The sequence below is a fragment of the Cavia porcellus genome, unplaced genomic scaffold (genome assembly GCF_034190915.1).
Source record: "Cavia porcellus strain 051 isolate PalLab524CR breed Dunkin Hartley unplaced genomic scaffold, mCavPor4.1 scaffold_14, whole genome shotgun sequence".
Taxonomy (NCBI): domain Eukaryota; kingdom Metazoa; phylum Chordata; class Mammalia; order Rodentia; family Caviidae; genus Cavia; species Cavia porcellus.
This window is the reverse complement of record NW_026947497.1, coordinates 76,589,990-76,615,317: the sequence shown is the minus strand read 5'-3', so window position 1 is coordinate 76,615,317 and position 25,328 is coordinate 76,589,990. Positions and strand designations below refer to the sequence as shown.

The window sequence follows — 25,328 nt, the reverse complement described above, 5'->3', positions numbered from 1 at the left end:
TGCTTGAAAAACACTTCTAAAGCAAATACCCCAAGTGGACATCACTCAAGCTCCCAACCCACCCTCTGCCCTACCCCCCAACAAGTTTCATTCCTTGATCAACCTCTCCAAATAAGATGGAAAGTAAGGCTTAGAGAATGACGCAAAATGTTTAAAAACACAGTGAAGAGATGCCGGAACCAGGCGTCTCAGATGAGCCTAAACACGCTCCTCAAACTGAACTCAGACGAAGCATGCACACAGCCCACCACACGCATGAAAAATTCCCATGGAACCATTAGCAGCTACTAGAAAAAGACTTTAAGGGTCAAGGAAAAAAAAAAAAAAAAGACACTAGGTGCTTAGCATTTATTATCAAGAGAAAAACCATTCTGGCGGCTGGGGGTGGGGGGAGGACCCTGAAAGAAGTGAAAATCCTATGGTCCTACAGTTTCTTGCCAAAGCCTGGCAGAACCCTCAGTGGCTACCAGACCATGTTGGTGTGACTAGCATTCACCTGACCCTGGAGCTCAGGGACCACCCTAGTGAGTTTCACTGGTCCCCAGGGGTTAAATGAACTGTGCAGTGAGAGGGCCTCCACCACACGCTCCCTCTCACCCACTGAAAGGTGGAGGGCACATGCTGTCATTCTAGTTAGCAGAATGACTGGATTTTTCCAGTCATTCTATTGAGGCTTAACTTACAGGCAACAAGCGACCAGAAATTATTAAAAGCATATGTTTAGTGTCATAAACCTATCTGAATTCTGAATCATGTCTGATTTATTGATTTTTTTTCCATTAAGAACAAAGCAGCTTTGAGAAAAGCATATTATAAAATCATTTTGATGAAAACACCAAGGTGTCCAACTGAGGGTCAACCTTTCAAAATCACTAACTTGAAATGGACCCTGATGACACATACTGCAGTCACCCCAAGGGACAGAAAAGCAGAAGAGCAGGGCACGGTAGCAGGCCACTAGTTAAGATGACCACACAGAGGACACGAAGAAGTCAAGTAACAAAGATGTTAAGGAAGAGAGATTCCACTCTAGGTTTGAACTTATCTGCTATCTTGAAATGTTTCCCATTTCCTAATAATGAAAGGCTCCTGGTGGCCTAGTCAATGAATAACTTTTTTGATGAAGATAAAGCATCACTTAAGTTTAGTTCAGCTTAGCTTGGCTTTTGCCACTTGAAAACTTCCATGATTTACAAAGGCATATAACATCTTAGGTACAGCATTTTGATCTTTACAGAGGAAATACTACCATTAAGCAAACAAAAACTTGCTGCTTGTTGCCACAGAATTAAGTATATCAGTGATTTCCTGTACTTATCGATTAGTATACAACTGTTCTTTAGGCAAAATACTACCATCTGCGCTTCTAATTGTACAAATAAATCTGGCTATCTTTCTACATTACTGGTATGGTGATGCATACCTGCAATCCCAGCACTCAGGAGGCTGAGGCAGGAGTACTGCTGTGAGTTTGAGGCAATCCTGGATTACACAATAAATAAATTAAAAACCAGCCTGAACTACAAAGCAAGCCTCTGTCTAAAAAAAAAAGAAAATGAGCCATAAAATAGCTGTTCGTATCAAATTTTTCCTCTGTACATTTATAAAAAAAAAAAAAAAAAAGAAACACTAACACTTAGAATTACATAAACAAAGCTAGTTATATTAAAAGTAATAACTGTTTTTTGGAGACAGGACATCAAAAACCTAGAAGAGAGAATAGAGAAAGAGAAATTAAGAGTAAAAGATAGTCCTAAGATTTTTACCACATCCAATTATCTGATCACATGATATCACTTCATGGGGAAATGAAGGCCACCATAAGCTCTACTTTTATTTATTTATTTTTTTCTTTTTCCTTTGTATCGGTATCGGGGATCGAACTCACGACTGTCTGCTTTCAAGGCAGGCGCTTATGGCGCTGAGCTAAATCCCCAGCCCCCATAAGCTCTACTTTTAAACACTCTTGATTCCATCATCAGGCATGGTGACACATGCCTGTAATCCCAGCAGGATTGGGAGGCTGAGAGAGGACTGCCACATGTTTAAGGTCAGCCTGGGGTACGTGGTGAGACCCTATGTAAAAAACCCCACAACATTCTTGATTCAAAACCATCTTTCCAGCAGGACTGACACTGAGTCAAAACCAAAATAATTACTGAAATGCTAAGCTCACAGGAGAAATCAACCTACAGTATGGAAATATTATTCTCAATTGGCTATTTTCCTTTCTCTTTGAGACAGTGTTTCTAGTACAGGTTGCCTTGAACTATGTAGCCCAGGATGGCTCTGAACTCAGTGATCCTCCTGCCTCAGCCTCCTGAGTGCTGGGATTACAGGCATGTGCCACCACACCGGGCTGCTATTTTCGTTTCTAACAAAAATTCTTGCTACCTTCTAAAGTGTGTGCTGTGTATTACCACTAAGTTTCACAGCAAGACAACAGCTGAAGTGCTAAGCTAAGCAAACCAGTGGAGTTGAATATTCACAGCTCACGGCTGTCTTCGCTTACTCGTGGAGGCTTGTATTATTGGGAAAGTGCCATGTTCATCAGATGGGCTGCTTCTTCACTTTTGGTTTCACACAAGAAATTATTATTCATCAATCTGGGTTTCATCATTTACTACTGAGTTCAAAGAAAGATAGTCAAAAAGGGGACTGGGACACAAACCATTTTAAAGAGGCAGCTTTGTGAGACCTTAAAAAGTTGTTTCTGCCCAAACCAAGTATAAATTCTAACAGACCAATTCCCCAGTAATTGCTGAGCCAGGGGAGTAGTTTTGTTTTTTTGGGGGGTGGGGAGTAGTTATTTTAAAACATACAGGATAAAATTCAACTCCAGTGTCACTGGCATATTTTGGCTTGCATTAATTACATCTTAGTTGTACTCAACACTGATCAGGCAGGCACACAATACTAACAGTTCATAAACAGTAACTCTTTTAAAGGACATTACTAGATCACACCTATGACACTCTCCTTTTTGGGGGATTTCAGCCATTACCATGAGGTCAGATCAAGTTCTTGGGCAAATGGTATCTGTACACAGAAAAAAAGGCAAAGGAACTGATTAACAAGAACATTTTTAATTAGCCTAAGGGTAATATATAATAAAGAGGACAGACTAGACACAAGAATTTGGAGTGGAAAAGGACTTCAGAGATAATGTAATCAGTGGTCTACAGTGTGTGTGGGGTCCTCAGATGTCTGCCAGGGCTCTGCAATTCCAGGTGGATGTTTACATTTTCTTTATGGAATTAATTACATTGAGTAGCTAACCCCACAGTTCCCCACCCATGACAAATCCCTCTACTTGCAAGGACTCAGAATCTAGTGTACTGTTCTCAGTATGGATGAGGAGCCCAAGACTCCGAGGTACGAAGGGAGTATACAAGGTAACAGTTCATTAGTAGCAGAGCTCTCACCGAAGTACACTTGTCCTGTATCTAGTGCCCTTCCTGCACATCACGGACACCAGACGTTTATGTGTTCCTGGGTAGGTAGTTAAACCTTTCCTTTGTTTTTCAGTTCCTAGTGGCTCCCCCCTCTGCTATTCCTCTTAAGTGTCCAAATAACGTCCCTGCTTGTTAAGAATCTTTAGTGCCAGACAGCAAGCAGTAATCCCTTCCTGTCTGTGTACTGGTTCTATGTCTGATAAAACTTCATGCTTTAAAATCCAGCAGTTATAATAAGTGGAGCTAAAGAATGTAGATGAATCAAAAAATATCTCAGCTACAGCATGTGTCATCTTTTAGTCTTACATCTCTGTGAAGACTTTCCTAAGGCTTTAGCCTACACAATTCCTTCTCTTTTCTGAACTTCTACTGAAATTACAGTTCAAGCCCAGAAAGGCAAACAATTATGTATTTCCCAATATCTTATTTGTAATCCATCTGTCTAGCTAGATAAAACCATCAAGAATCAAATCCTAGACTTCAAAATATTTCTGATTTGATTCAGAACTCTGTAGGTGACTGTTGCCTTATACAGTCAGGAAGCAAAATTTTACAAAGACTTAAAAGATACAGGGAAGGTTCAATAATATAGCATGAATTGGACACAGAAAAGAACTATTACACATTTTATAAAAAACTGTTAAAGAGAGATAAAGTTCTTTTTTACCCTTTAGATTTAGGCAAATAATGTCGCAGAGTTATTTTCCTTTCACATTTTCATCAGTGCATCTTTTTTTTTTTTTTAATAATCAGCTTCTCAAAATAATGACATAAATAAGACTTTATAGGCACAGTGCAAACTCCAAAAGGCTTACCTCAACTGCTCCCCCTAGCTTTAAGGAAGCAAAGCTGAATGTTAACTGTCAAAGTGGACCTTTTGGGCAAGTTGCCTCCCTGCGTGTGGAAGGAGAGCGCAAAGGCTGACCTCGTGCTCTGACCTTCGGTTTTTCTCCTGGTTTATTTAAACAGGGTAAACACCTACGAGTGGGGTCTGCAGGAAGACTTACACAGAGTACACAGCACGTGCTCGGTACTTAAAATGCGTTCTGCATCCTTCCCTTGGGTGCACCTGCACTACCCCTTCTGTGGGCTCTTCTTAAGTCAAACTCAAATGTATTCCTCTCACCTTTCCCTCTCTAGTTTTCATTCCATCCCCCATTATGGTATTTCCATCAGCCTCAAAGTCTACCTTGTTTCTTCCTTCCCTCCTGACCTTTAAAACCCTCTGTGAAGCTATTCCCAACACCTACAGGGGGAATGACTGTTTATGAACCTTGCTGGCTTCATTTAATCTCTTCAGTCAACCCTTTCCTCCAGAGTGCAAAGGAACCTGCAGAGGAAGCATGCCAATGGGAGCCAGCATCCTCCCTAAACAGATGAGGTTCTTCAGCAAGGCCACACTCCAGAGTTGGAATTCCTGTAAAGAGCCACAGCTCCCCACAAAGGCCTACTAACCCTTTAAGAACTGCATACCTGCCTCAACACAGAATACAACCCTTTGCGTCCTGTCCTCTTATAGGCCAACTGCATCTTAGCCGGGTGAATGGGTCGGGTCACTTGTCTCTTACTTAAATCACACGTGTACCTGGTCACCCCGTGCTAATGCAAGTTGGAAAGTTAAGTTTGGTGTTTCATAACCATGCATACTAGTGTTATGTCCTCTCCTTTATGAACAAGCTGCCAGAGGCTGTCAAGATGTGGCTCAGAGAGAAAAGCTGGTAGGAAGAGGATGAAGCAGAGTCCTAGAGTGAATATTCTAGACTTCACAGTTTGATCAATTTGGGCTTCAGCTGTGACTGTGCTGGGAGGGAAGACAGGTGCCTCATGGCATAAGGCTGCACAGATCGTCACTTCTTACCCTGTGTTGCCTTGATTTTTAGATCTGACCTTGACTACCTCCAACAAGTTTTTATACCCTCTATCGTACCTTTGACAGTGGACAGCTCTACCCTCAGACAGCCAGTGAGTCATCCAAGTTCAGAGATACGACAGACAAGAAGCTGCTAGTTAAGCCTCAGGAGCCTATGAAAACACCCAAGTGGTATTACTCAGTCACCACTCTACAGAGAGAACTTTCACTCAAGGTATAAATGAAACTGTAATTATATAAATATATTTATAAATATTTATACAATTATATACTTACACATAAGCACTTACACAGAAAACAAATGTAAGAACATTAATTTAAAAGGACTCACTGAAGAATAACAGAATTTTCCATGATTTCCTCAAGGAGATACATAACTCATTCTTCAGAAAGGGTCCCTCAAAATCCAACCATTACAAACCATGTTCTATAATTGTGGACTATCAACACACAGCATCATTTTTTTAAATCCCCTGGTTGCCAAGAAAATGGTCTTCAAGTCAACAGCAACCTAAAGGTCTCTGAGCAACAGCAATTTATGTTTCTTCTGTGGAAGAATCAACTAAAATCCCCAGCTAACAAAAAGTAGTGTAAGTTAATTTATGACTTCACTACCAGATCACTACTCCCCACCCCCAGAGGACTCTAGAGCTCAAGTAAGAACTGAGCACACGGTAAAGCTCACAAGCCAACAGTATTACACAGACCCAAGGTGGTTTCTTAAAATAACATTGAGAGAAGCTTTCACCAGCTACAACCTGAATGTGGCTTTTTTGGGCAAAACCCCCACATCATCTGAACATCACTGTAACCTCCAACACGCCCTTTACTAAAGTCTTATGAACGGAGTTTAAAGGTCTTCCCCTTAAGGACTTTGCTTTCATACCTTCTAAGGGAAAATAGCGTGAGGAATTCAGGTCAGTTACCAGAGCCTTTGAGAAACTGTTCCAACCAGGGGTTAAAAAAATGAATCATTTCTAACCAAAGGAACATGGTTAGCAACTCTCAGCTGCATGTTTTTCTTTCCCCCAGGACATACATAAGTATGCCTTGAGCACATAGGACAATCAATAACCACAGTGGTTACGTTACAAGTCATTGTACTGCATGATTATTGAAGAGCTGCCTTCTGTAGCTCACCTTCAGCTCAGACAATGGAGGAGCCAAAGAACTAATATGCTATACTGGCAAAAATAGCAAGCACCATCCTATCCAACACCACAATATGCTCACTAAACGTCCGTTCTATGACTAGCAGGATCAATAGAATTAACAGCGAAATCATGAAGAAAGTCTTTCAGGTTAGGACATTGAAAGCCACCCCACGCTACAACCCCTACGCTGAATACTCATTCTGCCAAGACACAGCATGGAAATAACCTGTAGCTGCAAAGATGGGAATTCTTTGTAAAAAATTTTTTTTACATATAATGAGCAAAACTATAAACAATGCTATTTCTATGTAAACAAACGCTGGGTATTTTGTTACTTGATATTTCCTACATGAAGAACAACAAAAATGTGTTCAGAATTCTCCCTAATAAAAATGGGGGCTCATTAAAAAGGGAGGTTGTTTTTATTCTGAATCTAGCCATTATTTGTCAAGGGAGTCTGAGGAGTAATACCATCTGATCCTGAAAAAAAGCTGTGCAAGAGACCACGTATGAAAACACATTTTCTGCTGCCAGAGCAGGAGAGCTCTTATCCTTACACTTCCATTTGGTCACCAGATTAGATAAGAAATAAAGAACATGGGAAAGTAGGAGATTAGGAGAAGAAAGGGTGGGGAAGGAGACTAATTCTAGAAGAGAACAAGAAATAAGGAGAAGGCAGGTGACTTGCTTGCCCAACTTTGGCCCTCTCGTCCTATGAGCCAAAATGCATACTTAGTGATATGGTGTATCACAGGGAAGGGAGAAGGGGAGGCTGAGAGAGACCAGGCCAGCGTGTTAATTTCTCTCCTGTACAAAGACAGTCTCTTGAGGACAAAGGCCTGCCTCCTGTAATGTAATGTCATAGTCCAGATGAGAGAGTTTCCTCCGAGGGAAGTTGGTGAGAAGTTCAAAACGTTCATTTGGATATCCTTTTGACTGGACGTGCTTCACTAAAGCCTACGGAAAAGAAGAAAAGGAGTCGTTACATGGAAATAAAGGAAACAGCGCATTAGTGAAGTAAGCATGTAACACCACTCTTTATCAGACTAGATGAAATTCAGAGTCTAAGCTATTCTTTTTTTTTTTTTTTTTTTTTCCCTTTTTTATCGGTACCGGGGATCGAACTCACGACTGCCTACTTCCAAGGCAGGCACTTATGTCGCTAAGCTAAACCTCCAGCCCCCAGAGTCTAAGCTGTTCTTTTAGACAAGCAAAGTTCATCCTTGTAGAAAAGTCAGTAAAACCCTTTGGATAGGAAGATAATATATCCGTACCCAGGGGCTGGGGATTTAGCTCAGCGGCATAAGCACCTGCCTTGCAAGCAGGCAGTCGTGAGTTCGGTCCCCGGTACCGATAAAAATGAAAAAGACAAAAAAAAAAAAAAAAAAAAAAAAAAAAAAAAAAAAAATATATATATATATATATATATATATATATATCCGTACCCAATAATTAAGAGCCATTATGTGATACTAAAATACAGAGTCCGCACTGTCTCTTCAGTGAACCCAATCAGTATTTATCCCGTACTGTCTGCATCACTACCCTGCCGTCAGCTTTCCTTCTCCCCCCACGGAGCCAGGTCCCTTTCCCCTACTCCCTGCCCACCTCGGGCACCAAGTCCTGCCTCGCCCTTCTTGTTTCCACAGAAAGCGCACTACTCCAGGACACCCACTTCCACAGTTCCCTTACCAGCTCCCTTTTCCTGCGTGCTCTCTGCGCCAGACCTCGGGGCCTGAGGCTCCCCAACCCCTGCCTCGCCTTCCTGCCCACTCTTCCCTCTGGCTTCGCGGCAAACTCCCAGGCTCCCAGGGGACGCCTGAAACCTCAGGTAGCACTGATCCCACTACATACAGTCCTCTCATAAGGTCTAATTTAAAAATGGGACACAGCAAAAGAGCAGCAACAATCACTAATGATAAAATAGAACATATGACAACAATTGTAATGAAATTACCACTGTTACCCTTAGTTTTTTTTTTCTTCTTGGTGCCAGGGATCAAACTCACGACCTTATACTCACCAGGCAGGCACTTATGCCACTGAACTAAATCCCAAGCCACCCCCTCCCCATCGCTACTCTTAAGGATCCCTAACACTATAACACAAAAAATTGCGAAGTATACTTTCACAAATTTAGTAAAACATTTAAGTTCTAAAGAGTTACCTGAACACAAGCAGCATGATACAATGACAGTGCTATGGGGTAGATGTATCACATTAAGAGATGACTGCTATCCTGGGTGGCACTGAGACAATGTAAAGGTTCATGACAGTACTCAGACTGGCATGATAATTATAACTTATGAGCTCCTTATTTCTGGAATGTTCCTTGAATATGTATTTACAGATTGCAGGTGACTCCCGGTGACCAGAACTTTGGACAAGGGAGCCTGCTGCACTTGCTCAGTCTGTTGTCTCCACTGGAGTCAGTCTGGGTGCCAGCGCCAGTGGCCACACTCTACTTACATCCTACCAGGCTGCCTCTAAGAATCATCTGCAGCCACAGCAAACAGCCAAGTAGGAACTGCTGATCCAAGGCGGGCTGGGTGGGGTCCATTCATAGGCAGACTCATTCTCTTTCCCAGCAGTAGAAAAGAGAGGTCAGACAGATTGGTTGTGAAATTTACATGAATTTAGATGCCCTTCATATGCCCATGTCGTATGTAAGCAGAGGAATAAACAGACACCTCTCCTATGCAGAGCGGAGAATGGTAAGAAGAAGAGAATCCTAGTATTGTGTCATCTTCAAATAGTCCCAATGAAGGAATTCCTTCAGCTGGCTTTGTGTTCCTCATAGCACAGAACAGAAAAGCTGTGACAAGAGCAGACCCTATGTGATTTGCCTTGACAATGTGGGAAGGAAACAAACTACTGAGAATGAAGTTCAGTTTCCTGGCAGAGATTAGACATCTAATACCTATTTAAAGAATCAAGGAAAGCTAGCTGTGGTGGTACACACTTGTAATCCAGGCCAGCCTGGGCTACATAATGATGCCCTATCTAAAATTAAAAAAAATAAAAATAAAAAAAAATCAAGGAATGCTCACTAGGCTTATTCCAATTAACAGTTTCTCTGCTTCAATCAAATGCTTCCAGGTAGATCTACTTACTAACAGCTTAGCTTGCTCTGGAAGAGTGATCTGTTCCCTTTTTCCGTCTGGGTACCTCAACATCAGTTGTGCTTTTGGTCCTGGGGAAAGAAAGACAGAATTTAAAATAGGAGATTAAATTAGTAGAATCAGCAGGTCACCAGTGATATTCAAGTTTTAACTATAACTATAATACCACCCACCATTTACATCTGCACCTTCCACGATTCCATCTGACTTTTCAGGTGACATCTCCAGGATCTCTGGGTCCAAGGCTGGCAATCCTTGGTGATTTGTGGCTGTTCCGGGCTCAGTTCTGGCAGTGGGCTCAGTTAGTGACCTCCTGTTCTCCTCCTTTCTATGCCCCAAATCTTTGTGGGGAGACTTTCTAGATTTGGCAAGATTCTCTACCTCTTCTTCTTCATCAGAGCCACAAATGGATATAAACTCCTCACTGCCAGAAAAAAGTTCAGATTCAGACTCCTCATCTGAGCGGCTGTCCTGCTTCGTCTGTGTGGAGTCAAAATGTGTCTCCTGCAGGGAGGCCCTGATGGCTGCTTCTAGCTGGCTGTCCTCACTGGCATCTATGAGGCTCTCCTGTGATAGTCACAAAACACAGATGGAAAGAAAAACACACAAACAAAGTATCACATCAAATACAGCATAGAAATACAGTGATCAACACTGTAGCCACTTCGGCCACAACTAGGTCCTACTCTGCACGCTCTCCTGAGTCAGTTACACAACGTCCAGCTGAGAGACTCCATTTACTAATTTTTCTCTGCAGTTAGACCCTAGAAAATAATTGCAGTATTGAGCTATAGCAGTATTTCAAAGAAAATTACAGATTTAAATGCTTACAATAGAAGAAAGGTCTCAAATTAACCACTCAAGTGCCCACCTTACAAAATGGGAAAAGAAAAAAAAACAAAAAAACAAAAAAACCCCCAACTGTCCACTTAGAAAAAGAAAGTGAAATTAAGCCCAAACTAAACAGAAGGGGAAGCAGAAATTAACCAATGATAGTAACTAATAAATGATCTAAAAACAGAAATACAATAGGGGAAAAAAAAAATCAATGAAATCGAAAGTTTGTTCTGTCAATTAAACTTCATCATCTAATTAGATTTAGGGAGAAAAAGGGACGCAATACACTACCAGTAACAGAATTAAGAGAGGAGACAACTACTATCTCTACAGTCATTAGAGGAGTAACAAGTTGGGTGTAGTGGCATAGACCTCTAATTCCAGCACTCAGAGGAGGTTGAAGAAGGAAGACTTCCATAAATTTCAGGTCTCCCTGGGCTATATCAAGTGAGCTCAAGGCCACCTTGCACTACACAGTGAGATCCTGTATCCAAAAATAAAAATAAATTTGAAAAGTAATGAGGGAATACAATGAATTTTATCAATATAACCAAATCCTTAGGTAAGATCCCTGGAAACACACAGCCTGTGAAAGCTCATTCAAAAGAAGATGTCCAAGTAATCCTATACCTACAAAGAAAACTGGATTTATAGTTTAAAATTCCCCACAAAAGCTGGTGAATTAGCTAAATGGCAAGTACAAGGCTGTAAGTTCAATCCCAGTACCTGTCCCTCCAAATCCCCACAAAGAAAAACTCTAGGCCCAGGTGGTAAATGTCCCCAAATATTAAGAAATAATTTGAGAGGGATCGAGAAAAGATGGCGGATAGATAACAGCAGCTACAGAGGCTCTCTGAGATAGCCGGCTTAAGATTCCAGGAATGGTGTGGTGTGGGGAATCCTAAGCAGAAGGAGATATACCTTGCCAACCCAGGAATGAACTAAGCTGAAACCAATTGAAAATGCAGTTCAGGTGCTATGATTGGAACAGCTAGCTGCCAGAATTCGTGGACTGAACTCATTGCCACTGCTGCGCCTGAATTGGTTTCAACTCACTGGAGATGCGAATGCTCTGAGAGGCAATCACCAAACCGAACTGAGAGCAGAGCTGGTGGGGAATCCTGCATCGACCTGTGGTGAGTGAGGAATAGGGACCTTTCCACAGACAAAGAGGCTCCAACAGAGGACATTCTGGGACTGGGCAGACTGGCCGAAACAGGGCGCTGCAGTGACTTCAGTCACATATTACCTTCTTAAACAGGATTGGTGGGGAGCGCTTGACCTAGGTGATACCACAGACTGAGGCCCAACAGGCTAGCACAAACCAAGTCCCTATGCCTGGCAGCACACCCTAAGGCAGTGAAGCCTTCAGTAGGTTGACAAGGAGGGGTGGGCCCATCATAGGCTGCCCCAGTCTGCACCTCCTAGTACACTGCAGTGGGCGGGACCACCTAGGCAGCATGCTTCAGACAAACTGAAACCGACAAAGAAAGAAACTGGGCCTGCTATATACACATGTATAAAAGGAGGCAAAAAATACGAGAAGAGGAGGCAACAGGAAAGGATCCTCAGTCCCCAATCCTGAGAACACTGATCCAGGAAAGGTAAATGCAAAGGAGAATGAGGACAGAAAACATGCAATATCAGGCATGGCACCAATAGACATAAAGCTATTATCTTTGGGACCTCATAGAAGTGTTCAAAAGTATTTAATCAACTAAAGCAAGATATAAGTAGAATAAAGAAATGCTAAGCACCTCCCAAGAAAAAAATAGATGGTAGAATAAAAAAAAAAAGGGAGGGGGATTGTTTGATGGAGAAAATAGAGAAAACATAGAATACATGAAGCAGGTTCAAAGAGATTACCAGGAAACTAAAAACTCTATTGAAAGCTGGCATAACAGCTTGAAAGAAATAAAGGATAGATTATCTGAACTGGAGGATAGGTTTGTAATGTGGGAACATGAAAGGAAAAGCTTCTTAAAAATAACAAGGAAAGCGGGGTGTGTGGCTCACACCTGTAATCCCAGCACGCAGGTGGCTGAAGTGGGAGGATCGTTGTAAGTTCAAGGCCAGCCTGGGCTACAAAGTGGGCCAGGGATTTAGCTCAGTGGCATAGATGCCTGCCTGCCAAGTACAAGGTCATGAGTTCAATCCCCAGTACAAAAAAAAAAAAAAAAAAAAAGGTGAGCTCAACGCTAGCCTGGACTGCCAAAAACAGGGGGTTGGGGATTTAGCTCAGTGGCATAAGCACCTGCCTTAATCAGGCAGTTGTGAGTTCGATCCCCGGAAAAGACAAAGGAAAAAGACACACACACACACAAAAGACAAAAACAAAACAAAACAAAAACAAGGAAATAAGCAGTAACAATACAAAGGCTAGAAGATAACAAGAGAATCTATAACTTAAGAAAAGGCTATTCACAGAAATAATCAAGGAAAACTTCCCAAACATAGGAAAAGGTGAGGATGCTCAGATGTATGAGGCATACAGAACTCTGGCCACCTACAATCAAAACAGAACTACATCCAGGCATATAATAATCAAGATTCCAGAAATCCAATATAAGAACAGAATATTAAAAGCTGTCAGAGACAAGAAAAAGATCACTTAGAAGGGAACACCCATCAGAATTACAGCAGACTTCTCCGCACAAACCATCAAATCTCGAAGAGCATGGGGTGAAATAATCCAAGCTTTGAAAGACAATAGCCTCCAGCCAAGATTGATATATCCTGCACAACTGTCCCTAGAAATTAATGGAGAAACAAGGTGCTTCCAAAATAAAGAGGAACTGGGGAATTCTCAACCACCAATCCAACTCTACAGAGAATACTGCAGGACATTCTAAAGACAGAGGATTCCAGAAACAGTGGCAGAGAGGCCACAATGAATGGAGCAGAAAGCGAAATGAGGAAGACAGACTACTAATGACAGAAAAATTTCTAAAATATAATTTCTAATATAGATGGCCTAGATACACTAATTTAAGGGAAAAAAGAGAATTTGCAAGCAGAGTGGATTAAGAGGTAGGGTCCTCTGAGAGGTTCTTTATAGGAAATAGAATTAGCCTGAAGGTTACATGGACCAAAATCAAACAGGAGAAAACGGAACTCAATGTGATAGAGAGTAATACGGGTAAGTAGACCAGTATTTATGGATAGGTTGAACAGACAGGCTTTAATAAATGAAGAAATATAACTAGAAATCCAGCCCAGGAGTGACAAAGTTCGGAAACACTTAGGTAAATAGCAGCTTGTCCCCACCAATACAAAACTGTGAGTATTGGGGAGACCCAAAAATACACAGTTCATTTTGGGGGAGTAAAGGGGAAGAATAGTCTTAAAAAAAAAAACAGCGGAAGATATAGCTAATACTGTATCAGGAATTATTAATCCCTATTACTCGCACCACTCTGCTTGGTTGGAACTTGCTCTGTCCTAGTTTGTATACAAGCACTGCATCTGGGGGCACAGAGAGCTGTCCCAAAGATATCAGAACATAGCACAGTGGTCATCTTTAATTTCCTATTAGCTCAATCTAGATCCCTGTATGACTTATACTGTTGTATCATGACTGATCTTAGTTAAATCTGACTTTTTTGATTGCTGCTTATTATTGACAGATTTTATTCAAAACCGTTAGGTTGCTGATATCAAGTTGAGGAGTACAGACAACTATACTGAAAATGACAATGATTCACCATGATATCCATTCTGATTTGATTATTACCTGTTTTTGTAGTTCTACACTATCTACAAAGTTGTATTTCTGTTAATTCTATGTACTGATATGTTCAATTATACTTTATCTGATGATATAGCCAATTCTATTGATGATAACAAGAAACAGCACAGTGACCATGATAGAAATCCTTATACAACATATTTATATGTCTTTTTAGTTTTATGTGTCTATAGGAAAAAGTTTAGTTCTGTCCTGCTTTGTTCTGCTTCTCCCTCTAATACAGAAATACATGTAATACAGGATAGAAATACATGTTAAGACTCATGCTTACGTAAAACCTATAAACAGTTTGTGAGAACTGATCTTATGACACATGATGAAATGAACAAATACTTTGAAGGAAAGAAAGGGACACTGCAGTACCCAGTGCTGATTCCGGAGTGTTATGATGTGAAATCCAGCAATATTATTAATCTTTGTTCAGAAGGATTTTAATCTAGTAAGTTTTGTTAGGTCTCAACATAAATGAAGATATGGATAAATGCATACATGTCTAAGTGTATAGGATTGATAGCCAGTAGTTTTTGTTGGATAGTTGGACAGAACTGTTTGCAGTCTCCCTGGTTGAATTCCCATTTATATTTTCCACTTGTGTATATAAATTCCCATTTATATTTTCCACTTGTGTATCTTGAACAACTATTTGTGGGGGGACAATATGTATACATCAACTAGTGATTTATTACTGTTTATTTTTTTTCTTTGAAAGTATTACTATTTCTGCCCGTTTTCTGTTTTGTTCTGTTTTTCTTTACATAAAAAATTAAAAATTAAAAATAAAATAAATAATTTGAATTCTACACACACACTTGTAGGAAACAGAGGAAGAAGAAACACTTTCCAATTCATTGTTAAGGTCAGTTTTAACTTGATACCAAAACCAGAAAAAAACACATGAAAGGTAATATAAGAAAGAAAAAACGAGGGGCTGGGGATTTAGCTCAGCGGCATAAGCACCTGCCTTGCAAGCAGACAATCGTGAGTTCGATCCCTGGTACCAATAAAAAATGAAAAAGACAAAAAAAAAAAAAAAAAAAAAAAAAAAAAAGAAAGAAAGAAAGAAAGAAAAAATGAGAACAGAAAATCCTCAAAATTAAAAAACAAAACTATAATTAAGCCGGGTGTGGTGGCTCATGCCTGTAATCCCAGCATTTGGGAGGCTGAGGCAGGAGGATCTTTGCCAGTTCAAAACTAGCCTGGATTACCAAGTGAGCTCAAGGCAAGCCTGAATTACATAGTGAGATCCTGTCTCAAAAAGACAAGAACAGGGGCTGGGAATTTAGCTCAGTGGCATAAGCGCCTGCCTTGCAAGCAGACAGTCGTGAGTTCGATCCCTGGTACCGATAAAAACAAAAAAGGACAAAAAAAAAAAGAACAAAAACTATAAATCAATATTCCTCATGAGCAGACAAACAAATTCTCAATAACATGTTAGTAAAATAAGCTGAACATAATACCACATGCCTTTAATTCCAGTACTTGGGAGACTGAGGAAGATCACAAAGAGTTAAAGCCAACCTGAAATATTATATAGTTACACTCTGTCTCAAAAAACAACACAACAAAAATTTAGCAAATTAAATCCAGTAACAACAACAAAGCATCAAAACTAAGTGGGTTTAAACCCCAAGAATATAAGGTTTAACATTCAAAAATCAACTGATGAAGCTCGGCATGATGCTGCAAGCCTATAATCCCGGCACTCAGGAGGCAGTGGCAGGAGGATTACCAAGAGTTCGTTTGACATTTGCCTGGGCTACACTGTAAGTTCAAGGCCAGTTGGCACTACAAAGTGAGATCTTGTCTCAAAAACCCAAACTAAACCAAGGAAAACAACCCCCCCAAACCATATTATCACCTCGTCAGATGTTTTTTAAAAATGACGAAATCCACTAACAATAAAAGCTCAGCAAACGAAGAACAAAAGGAAAGTTCCTCAGCCTAATAAAGTATGTGCATCTTTATTAGAAAGATATAGCTAACATCAAATTATGGAGCGAAAAGACAATGTGTCCCACTAACACCAGCAACAAGTAAAGATGTCGTCTCCCTACTTCTATCTCCTACCATACTGGAAGTGTAACCAGTGTGAGAAGGCATGAGAAAGCATCAACAGATACAGGGCTCAGAACACCAAAGTGTTTATCTGCTGACAGCATGATGATTCAAACAGAAAATTCTAAGAATCTACAAAGGTGGGACTGTAACTAGAATGTTAATGAAGTGAGGTTGCAGGCAAAAGGTCAACGTGCAAAAACTAGAAAACATTACAGAAAGACAAAGAAGTGTGGAGATCTATTCCTTTCTACATAGCCCAAAGATTCAATCATTAGGATGTTGATTCTCAAAATGCTCCAAAGAATCAATGCAATTCCAGTCAACATCCCCGGTGGTCTTTTTATTTTTTTATAATAATGTATCGAGCTGGTTCTAAAGCTTATGTGAAGATGCAAAAGACCTGAAATACAGTAACTAAAACTATTCTTTACCTGGTACTAGAGGCTCTGGATATTGAATGCAGAACCTGAATTACATCCCCAGCCCTTTTTGTTTTTTATTTTGAGGCAGTTTTCACTAAGTGACTAGCTCGCTCAAGCTGAGTTCAAACTTATGATCCCCTGCCTCAGCCTCCCAAAGTGCTGAGATTACAGATGTGTCCCATCACACCTTGGCTCTACAATAATTTTAAAGAAAAAGGTAGAAGTTATCACACCATGTAACTTCAAAACTTACTACATAATAATATACAAAATACACTAGTCGAGACAACAAAATATTTGTATAAAAGAAAAACTAGTAACAATTTATTGAGTTTACAGAGATCCAAATAAAATCAGGATGATCAGATTTTATTTTGTTTTTAAAACAAAGGTGCAAAGGCCAACTCAATAGAGGAAGGGAAATTCTATTAAAAAGATGATACTGCCAGGCAGGTGGCACAGGGCCATAACTGCTAGACTACACAGTGAGTTCAAGGTCAACCTGGGCTACATGACAAGACCCTGTCAATGAACGAATGAAAGAAACCGAAACAAGTGAATAAAACCAGGCATGCATGGTGGCATATGGCCATAATTCCAGTACTTGGGAGGGTAAGGCAGGAGAACAGCTGTGAGTTCAAGGCCAGCTTGAACTATATAGCAAGACTTATCTCAAAAAAAAAAAGGGAAAAAATGAAACAAGTGAAAAGTCACACATAAAAGGGGTGGATGGGCACAGTGGTACACACTTGTATTTCAAGCATTTGGGAGGCTGAGGCAGACGGAACACAGTATTTGACCCCGACCTGAGCAACTTAGCAAGACTCTGTCTCAAAAAATAAGAAGGCCGGGGCTGGGGGTTTAGCTCAGTGGCATAAGTGCCTGCCTTGAAAGCAGGCAGTCCTGAGTTCGATCCCCGGTACCGATAAAAAGGAAAAAGACAAAAAAAAAAAAAAAAAAAAGAAGGCCCTGGGTTCTATCTCCACTATTGCAAAATAATGCAAGCAAAAAACCTGATCATACCTGATTACCATACACAAAAACTCACAAAAAGGAGCACAGAATCAAGAGTAAAAACTATTTTTAATGAGAAAGATAAAATCTTGAGTTACAGCAAGATTTCTTATGATATCAAAGTATAAAAGCTAACCAATTGAATTTCATCAAACTTTACATTTTGCTCTTGAAATGATACTATCATAATAATGAATAACCAAGCAACAGAGTAAGAGAAAAATATCAGCAAACCATACACTCAAAGGGCTTACATTTAGGCTATAAAGAACTACTGCAATTCAATAACAAGGAGATAATTCAATTTAAAAAAACAGGGCCAGGTGAAAAACTTTAATCCCAGGTACTTGGAAATGAAAGAAATACTATGGGGTGTTTGACTGTTTATATTTTAATGCCTTCAAAAAGAACACTCCTCCTCCGTAAGGCTTTTCCTTAAACAGGTGCTTTGTCCCTCATAACAGCTAAGGAACCATTACCACTCTTTAATCTGGACTGCTAAAGGCACATGCTCTAAAACTATTTTACCTTCACTGCCATCAAATTCAAAAAGCATTTACCACCAGTGTGATACTTCTGTATCTCGGAAGGTCCCTTATTTTATAGCTAATCATGATGCCAACCATAAAAGAGGTCTGATTAATAATAGCGTACTACAGAAATTAAGTACAGAAGTAATCTCTGAGAGAGCCAGAGAATCAGGTCCTAAAGCTATGTAACCAGGAATCATGGCAAATTACCCTAGAAAGTTGTTCCAGCGAAAACACCACTTCTGCTGCACTCTACCTTGATTAAAAGAGCCCTCCCAGGGTTTCCCTAAGCAAGTGGGTCCTCAGATCCACATGTTCAGTGTTTATTTCTCAATTAAGATCTTTAGGTCATACATGATTTGGGGAAAACAATGCCCAATGTATGTATCTAACCCCAACTGATGTGTTTTGCATTTTTTTTTCTCTTTGAAATAAAATGTATTTGAAAATGAAGGAAGGAAGGAAGGAAACAAAAAGGAAGGAAGAAGGAAGGAAGGAAGGAAGGAAGGAAGGAAGGGAGATATTTAAGAAAAAGTGGGAAAAAAATGTTTAGGTCACATGCCTGTGCCCTACCTGCAGGAGACACTGGGTATATGAGTCTGATGACTTCAATGAGGAGACAGAATCCTTATGTGGCAAATTATCAAAACATCACCATCTTAACATCAGATACTTTATATAAGACATGTACAGACAATTTCATATATTACCCATCACCACTCCTTACTCATACTTACTGATCGGGCACATTTTTTGGGAGGACTGCTAGAAAGTCCATCCAGCTGCCCATGTTCACCCAGAAATCCTGTCACTTGGTCCAAGAAAGAAGATACATCTAATTGGTGCCACTCTACTAACTTCTGACCTAAGGATTAAAAATCAGGATATGTAAGCATAATAAAAATTAGTATTTTTTCTGAACATTCTCATTAAGTCATTCTTTTTGCACATGCACAGTTAAAATTTACTATGAACACATATCCCCATATCTACTTAATTTATAACCTAGAGACTGCATCAACTATAACAGATCTGACAGATTCCTATTCATCATGATCGAGTATCTGATCTGCTGGTATCACTTACTGTCATTTTGGAAGATGTTCAAACAAAGCAGTAGCTAAATAAAATACAATCAATAAATAATAAAAGCACATAGGCTGCAATGGTACATACAAGCCTGTATTCTCAACTACTTGGGAGCCTACATGCAGAAAGATTACAAGTTTAAGGTTGCCTCGGCAACACAGCAAGACTGTGTTTCAAAACTCACATTTCCAGAACTGCTTCAGAAAGTGGCAAGAACAATGAGATACTGTGCTCAAAGGGCAGGGAAGGACTCTGAGGAGGGTTCACGGCAATGCATTCATTACTGCAATAAATTTCTCCAGTTCACACATTAATTGTTTCATCTTTTGTTGCCAAAAAGATTTCCTTGATATACACATGAGTGGTTAAACAATCCATAAAGGACATGAACAAGAAACTATCACCTAAATTATTGCAATTCTGAAACCAAATATTAAAAGATCAATCCTTTAGGTAACTGAAAAATACGACAGGTTACAAGGCTGTGAAGTAATAACAAATCTTACCGGTTCGTGGGTCCAAGATGGAGACATAGGGGAAGTCTCCTAGTTTATAAAACTGTATGTATCTCTGACCTTCCTCACTGTCATGATAAACCTGTTAAATCAGTGATATATAAAAAAGTTAACCTCTAAAAAGGGACCAAATATAACCTGTTATATACCAACACAATTAATTTTCCAAATAAACCTTTAGTGCAGGGCATGATCACAGTAGTTAGTGAACATTTAAATTTTGTAAGTTTTAAAAAATATAGTACAGTAAAAGATACAATGCCATTAATCACCCTCAAACCACCCCCCTTGCAACAAACACAGTTGTCTCATCGTTTTTGCAACTTTCTGAAGCCGTTCTGAAAGTCCTCTTTCCTGAGTGTCATTATGAGCTATAATAGAAAACACAGTAAATCCTGCTTATAATAGAAAATACAGTAAATCCTGCTGCTGAGTGCCATCCAGTGGGAAGGCAAACTTGTAAAAACATGATGCTGTGTCCTCACCCATTTTATTCACATCTGATACCGCACAACTTCTGTCTCTTCCCCCAAGTCAATATGATCATGAAAAATCAATGGGTTGAACTGACTCAGTACACTGAGGCAGCCAGGATGATATACAATCAAAAGACACTCAGGGGAAAAAAAGACTTCCAGAGAGCTGCTTCAGAAAGTGGGAAAAATGATGGGATAAGTGTGCTCAAAGTGAGGGGAAGTATTTTCAGGGGGGTTCATGGCAATGTGTTCTTTACTGCAAAAAGACTTCTATGGGCTAGAGTTCCTCAACTTTCTGCCTGCAGGCCCTTCTGGAACTTACCATAAACATAACAACCTAGTCCCCTCCTTTCTCAGTTCAAGGAAAAGGCACTGCTTTGCGTGTCCAAGTACCTGTATACCTATGTTATTCTTGATCCCCAACATAAATATATCTCTCCAAATACATTAAAATCATAAGCTTGCAAGCATCTCACAATGTCAGGGCAAGAGATAGTATGTATTGAATAAAAGGAATTTTGCCATTAGAAACAATCATATTGCATTTAGAGGCCTATAAAACATGAATAGCATTAACAGCAACAAACAATCAACAGCATTAACAATGTTTCTTGTAATAGAAAAAAATGATTCTTTCAAAAGTTATTTCCTATAACTCTTCAAAATTTAAAAAAAAAATGGTTCAGGGATATAGCTCAGTAACAAAATGCCTGCCGGCAAGCACAAAGTCCCAAATTTGAGTCTAAGTAACCCTCTCTAAAAAAATTATAGAAAATGAGAACAAGATCATTTACTCTTAGCTCAATAATTTATATAAAATGCAACTAGAGCCACTAATGCCTGAAGATTTTAAATTTGTAAGTCAGAAACTAGTAGAGTGGTGCTGGTAGCACTAGTTTATATTCAGCAACAAGAAAACTAAGTTGTATATCCGATGACATGCAGTTAAGTTCTAACATGTTTACTGTAACCAAATGATAGTCACTAATCACAGTGGCTACAGAAGCACCTGAAACAGTCTTGAACAAATTGAGAAGCATAAAATACACACAATAGGCAAGGTGTGGTGGTGCATGCCTATAATCTCAGCACTTGGGAGGCTGAGGCAGACTACAATTGGCTTGGCTACAATTTAAATTCAAGGATAGCCTGAAATGCATAATGAAACTATCTCTAAAAGACAAAAATGATGGCTTAAAGATTTAATATCAAAAATTAAGCAAAAACAAAGCATCTTATGAGTATTTTTATATTAGCTACAAAACAGATACAACAATTTTAACAGAAACATGCTTATTTCAATAAAATGTATTAACTTCATCAGGCTTTTTTGTCTTTTTAAACATGACTACTAGAAAATTTTACATTATGCAGCTATTATGTGTTTCTATTGAACAGCACAATTAGTTATCAAGACACTTCTGGATTTCAAGTCCAGAGCGCGCATTAATCATTACCATGCGGAAACCACAAGGCGCCTCTGGGACACAAGCATCAAACAGTTTCTATGGCGTGTTTCTGTTTTTCCCTCCTTCCTCTGGGAGCTCTTCATTGCTGCCTTCTTCCTTGCCTTTACTATTTCACCCATTATAGGGGACTTATGTGTCATAATTTAACTCGTTTTCCCCAGTTTATAATTCAATTTGTCTTCCTCAAAATACCACACTACAAAAAAAAGTTCAATTATTTCTCCTTGCCTGCCAGAAAATGAAATGTTCTCGGATAATGTTCTTCACAGCTTCATTGCTCCATACGTCACGGTTGAGGCACTGGCATGCGAAATCTTGCACATTTTGAATATTTATCATCAGCCACTTATTCTGCATCTGACCACACTCTTTGGCCTGTAAAAATAAAGATACACAACATTTATTCGAAATAGTTTCTACAAGCTGAGCATAGAAGCGCAATCCTGTAATCTCAGTTACTCAGGAGGCTGAGGCAGGAGGGTTGTAAGTTTGAAGGTAGCCTGAGCAACTTAGTGAGACCTTGTCTCAAAGGGTCAGCACCAGGCTCTAGTTCAGTGGTAGAGCACTTGTCCCGCATGCTGCCATGCATGAGGTCCTACATTCAATCCCCAGTATCCTCTCCCTAAAACACCAAACTTCTAGTTGGAGACTGACGTTTCTGAATTCACAGGTTATCCTTTCCATGTAAATACTGAGTTTTGAAGCATGACCTAGAGTTTTCAGCATTCATGCAGCGCCTTTGGCTGGCTCACTGCTCCTTTGTTATCCACACACGACACAGTTACTAGGCCTGGGACTCTTGCTTCTGTACCCAACATGTAAGTACACTTTCTTCTCTTATTTCCCCTCAAACAATAAAGTGCAACACAGCATGCACACTGTATGAGGGACTGTAAGTAATCTCTAAATGATTTCAGCATACAGGAGGATATGTGCATATTGTATAGAAATGCTTCATCATTTCATATCAGGGACTTGAACATTCAAGGATTTGGCACTGGGGGGAGGGTCATGGAACAAATCCTCTGCATATCCAGAGGGACAACTGTATAGAAAGTTTTGCCACAACTCAGTTAGTTACTGAATAGTCTCACATTTTCAGCTAAATACTTCCACTATTTTTTGCACCACTTCATTTAACTAATTATTTTAATAATAAATGCTTTTTAACTTAAAGTACTTTTAGTAAATTAGGGCTAGAAGCACATGTAACTGAATTATCAACTTTAAAAAATATGCATTTCGGGCTGGAGATTTAGCTCAGCGGCGTAAGTGCCTGCCTTGCAAGCAGGCAGTCGTGAGTTCGATCCCTGGTACCGATAAAAAAGAAAAAGACAAAAAAAAAAAAAAAAAAAAAAAGCATTTCTACTGATGAAATAAGATATAACATAGAAATTGTTCTGATTTTTCTGTACAATATATTTCAAATTATGCCATCCAACTATTTGACAGTGATCTAATGAAGGCCAATTTATCTGACAAAAACTATTCTAGATATTGTTATTTTCCTAACAGTAAATAAAACAAAGTTCCTATGTTCACAGATCTTACAAGCTGACTGCAAAAGATGAAAACCTGAGAAATAATCCTTCATCCAGGTCAGAGCATTTATCCTAAGTGTTTGCCCACCTTGGTAGTATAAAGCAGCTCTTTCCAACATCACTGTTCTCTGTATGCCCCCTGTTCTCTCCCGCTCACTCGATCCACGTTTCTACTCAAAATCTCATTCTTCAGAAGTCTTCCCTGATCTTTCTGCCTAAAAAGTTCCCTTTCCTTACAATCACAAACATAAGTGAAACCTAGGACCTCACCTTTGCTTTCAGTTTGCCTGTAAGAAACACAGCAGCCCTTATTCTCCTTCCCATAATGTATTTTCTTTCCCCCAGCAACTACAGTATCATGCAGTATGTCATTACATACAAATACATAACAAAAACATACAGATGACACACATCTTGTTGTTGTTTTGCGCTTTCCACTTATTTATAGTCTGTTTCTCTTACAAAACCAGCAATGGCAGCCGGGTGTGGTGGCTCACGCATGTAATCCCAGCACTCAGGAGGCTGAGGCAGGAGGATTGCTGCAAGTTCGAGACCAGCCTGGGCTACAAAGTGAGCTCAAGGCCATCCTGAACTGCACAGCGAGACCCTGTCTCGAAAAGACAAAGAAAAAACAAAAAACAAAAAACAAAAAACAAAAAAAAAAACCACCACAAAACCAGTAATGGCAAACCTTTTAAAGATGAGTGCCCAGGGCCGGGGATTTAGCTCAGTGCTGTAAGTGTCTGCCTGACAAGTGTGAAGTCCTGAGTTCAATCCCTGGCACTAAATAAATAAATAAATAAATATGAGTGCCCAAATGGCAACCCAAAATCTACTTGCAGAGCGCCAACACTGCAATTAAGTCTGAATACTGATACTTTAATTTAGGGGAAAAAAATACTTAATATATTAACATCTTTTGTCTTTAAAGAAGAACATGCATGCCATATGTTCACTATCACTGTAAATTCTGTGATGGGAAGGACTTGGTATAATTTGATTACCACCATGGTAGAAACTATTTATAGGTACCAAACACCCATTCTCTCTTCCTCACTCAGCAATCTCCAATATCATCTAAGCATTTGGTATCCTAGTAGCCACTGCAACCAGATGAGGCCATGTTGCATTCTGCAGTAGAGTGACCCAAGCCCAAGTATTAGATACAACTTACTGGGCAAAGCATAGGCTGCTCAGGTCCTTTGCCTCCTTTGCTGGCTAGTCATCTTAGATTATGGACAAAGATAAGCAAGACGGAGGCATGACAGAACAAGACAGAAAAAACCCTCACCTCTAATTTCGTGGGACAGATGACGCTAAGATTTCCATCTTCTTTAAGCTGCTGTTTTTTCCTTGGCCTCTCTCACATGGTTGGTACTCATAATACCAACACGTGGAACAAGATCTTGCCACAGAAAGCCTCAATAACACTCACTAAATGAGTCTTTCCTTTGGTTAGCATGAGCCAGCAAGAATCCCTGAACATGACCCATCTCTATCAACACTAGTGTCTAAATATGGTAAGCTGAGGCTCAAATTTATGTCTAATATGGGGACCAAACATCTAGGTTTTTCCTGAGCAGGTAAAGTGTTCCACCAGTTTCTAAAATCCATTAGTCTAAACTTCACTGCCTTAGTTTTTACATATTACTTCCCTTATTTCTATAAAATTAATACATATACCATCGGGGCTGGGGATTTAGCTCAGCAGCATAAGCACCTGCCTTGCAAGCAGGCGGTCGTGAGTTCGATCCTTGGAACCGATAAAAATGAAAAAGACAAAAAAAAAAAAAACAAAAACAACATATACCATCAATTATAATGAAATGACTACTTTCTCTGGGAGTGTTTATATGATATAAAGACTTGTAGGTAGGTATATTTACTCACATTAATAGTGAAAAATTAGATTGTTGCAAACCATGTAGCTTATGAAACAAAGAAAGGTGATATAATTTACAATTCAGCAGACAATACAAAAGATATTCACATTTATCGTCAATCAACAAAGAACAACGGCTTTATATT

The 25,328-nt window shown here is 39.6% G+C and overlaps 1 protein-coding gene across 2 annotated transcripts in view; it reads right to left on the bottom strand.

The window, feature by feature from the left end:
- Positions 1-3,067: 3,067 nt before the first annotated feature.
- The window catches only part of Ubxn7 (UBX domain protein 7), a 60,930-nt gene continuing 38,669 nt past the window's right edge, over positions 3,068-25,328 (bottom strand). For both annotated transcript variants that reach the window (XM_003477108.5, XM_063224329.1), the window contains exons 6-11: positions 21,988-22,134; positions 19,806-19,896; positions 18,948-19,075; positions 9,775-10,168; positions 9,593-9,672; positions 3,068-7,436 (exon numbers count right to left, since the gene is read on the bottom strand). In XM_003477108.5, coding sequence (XP_003477156.2) covers positions 7,275-7,436; positions 9,593-9,672; positions 9,775-10,168; positions 18,948-19,075; positions 19,806-19,896; positions 21,988-22,134 — 1,002 coding nt within the window. In that variant the 3' untranslated portion in view covers positions 3,068-7,274. The remainder of the gene's footprint in view (positions 7,437-9,592; positions 9,673-9,774; positions 10,169-18,947; positions 19,076-19,805; positions 19,897-21,987; positions 22,135-25,328) is intronic.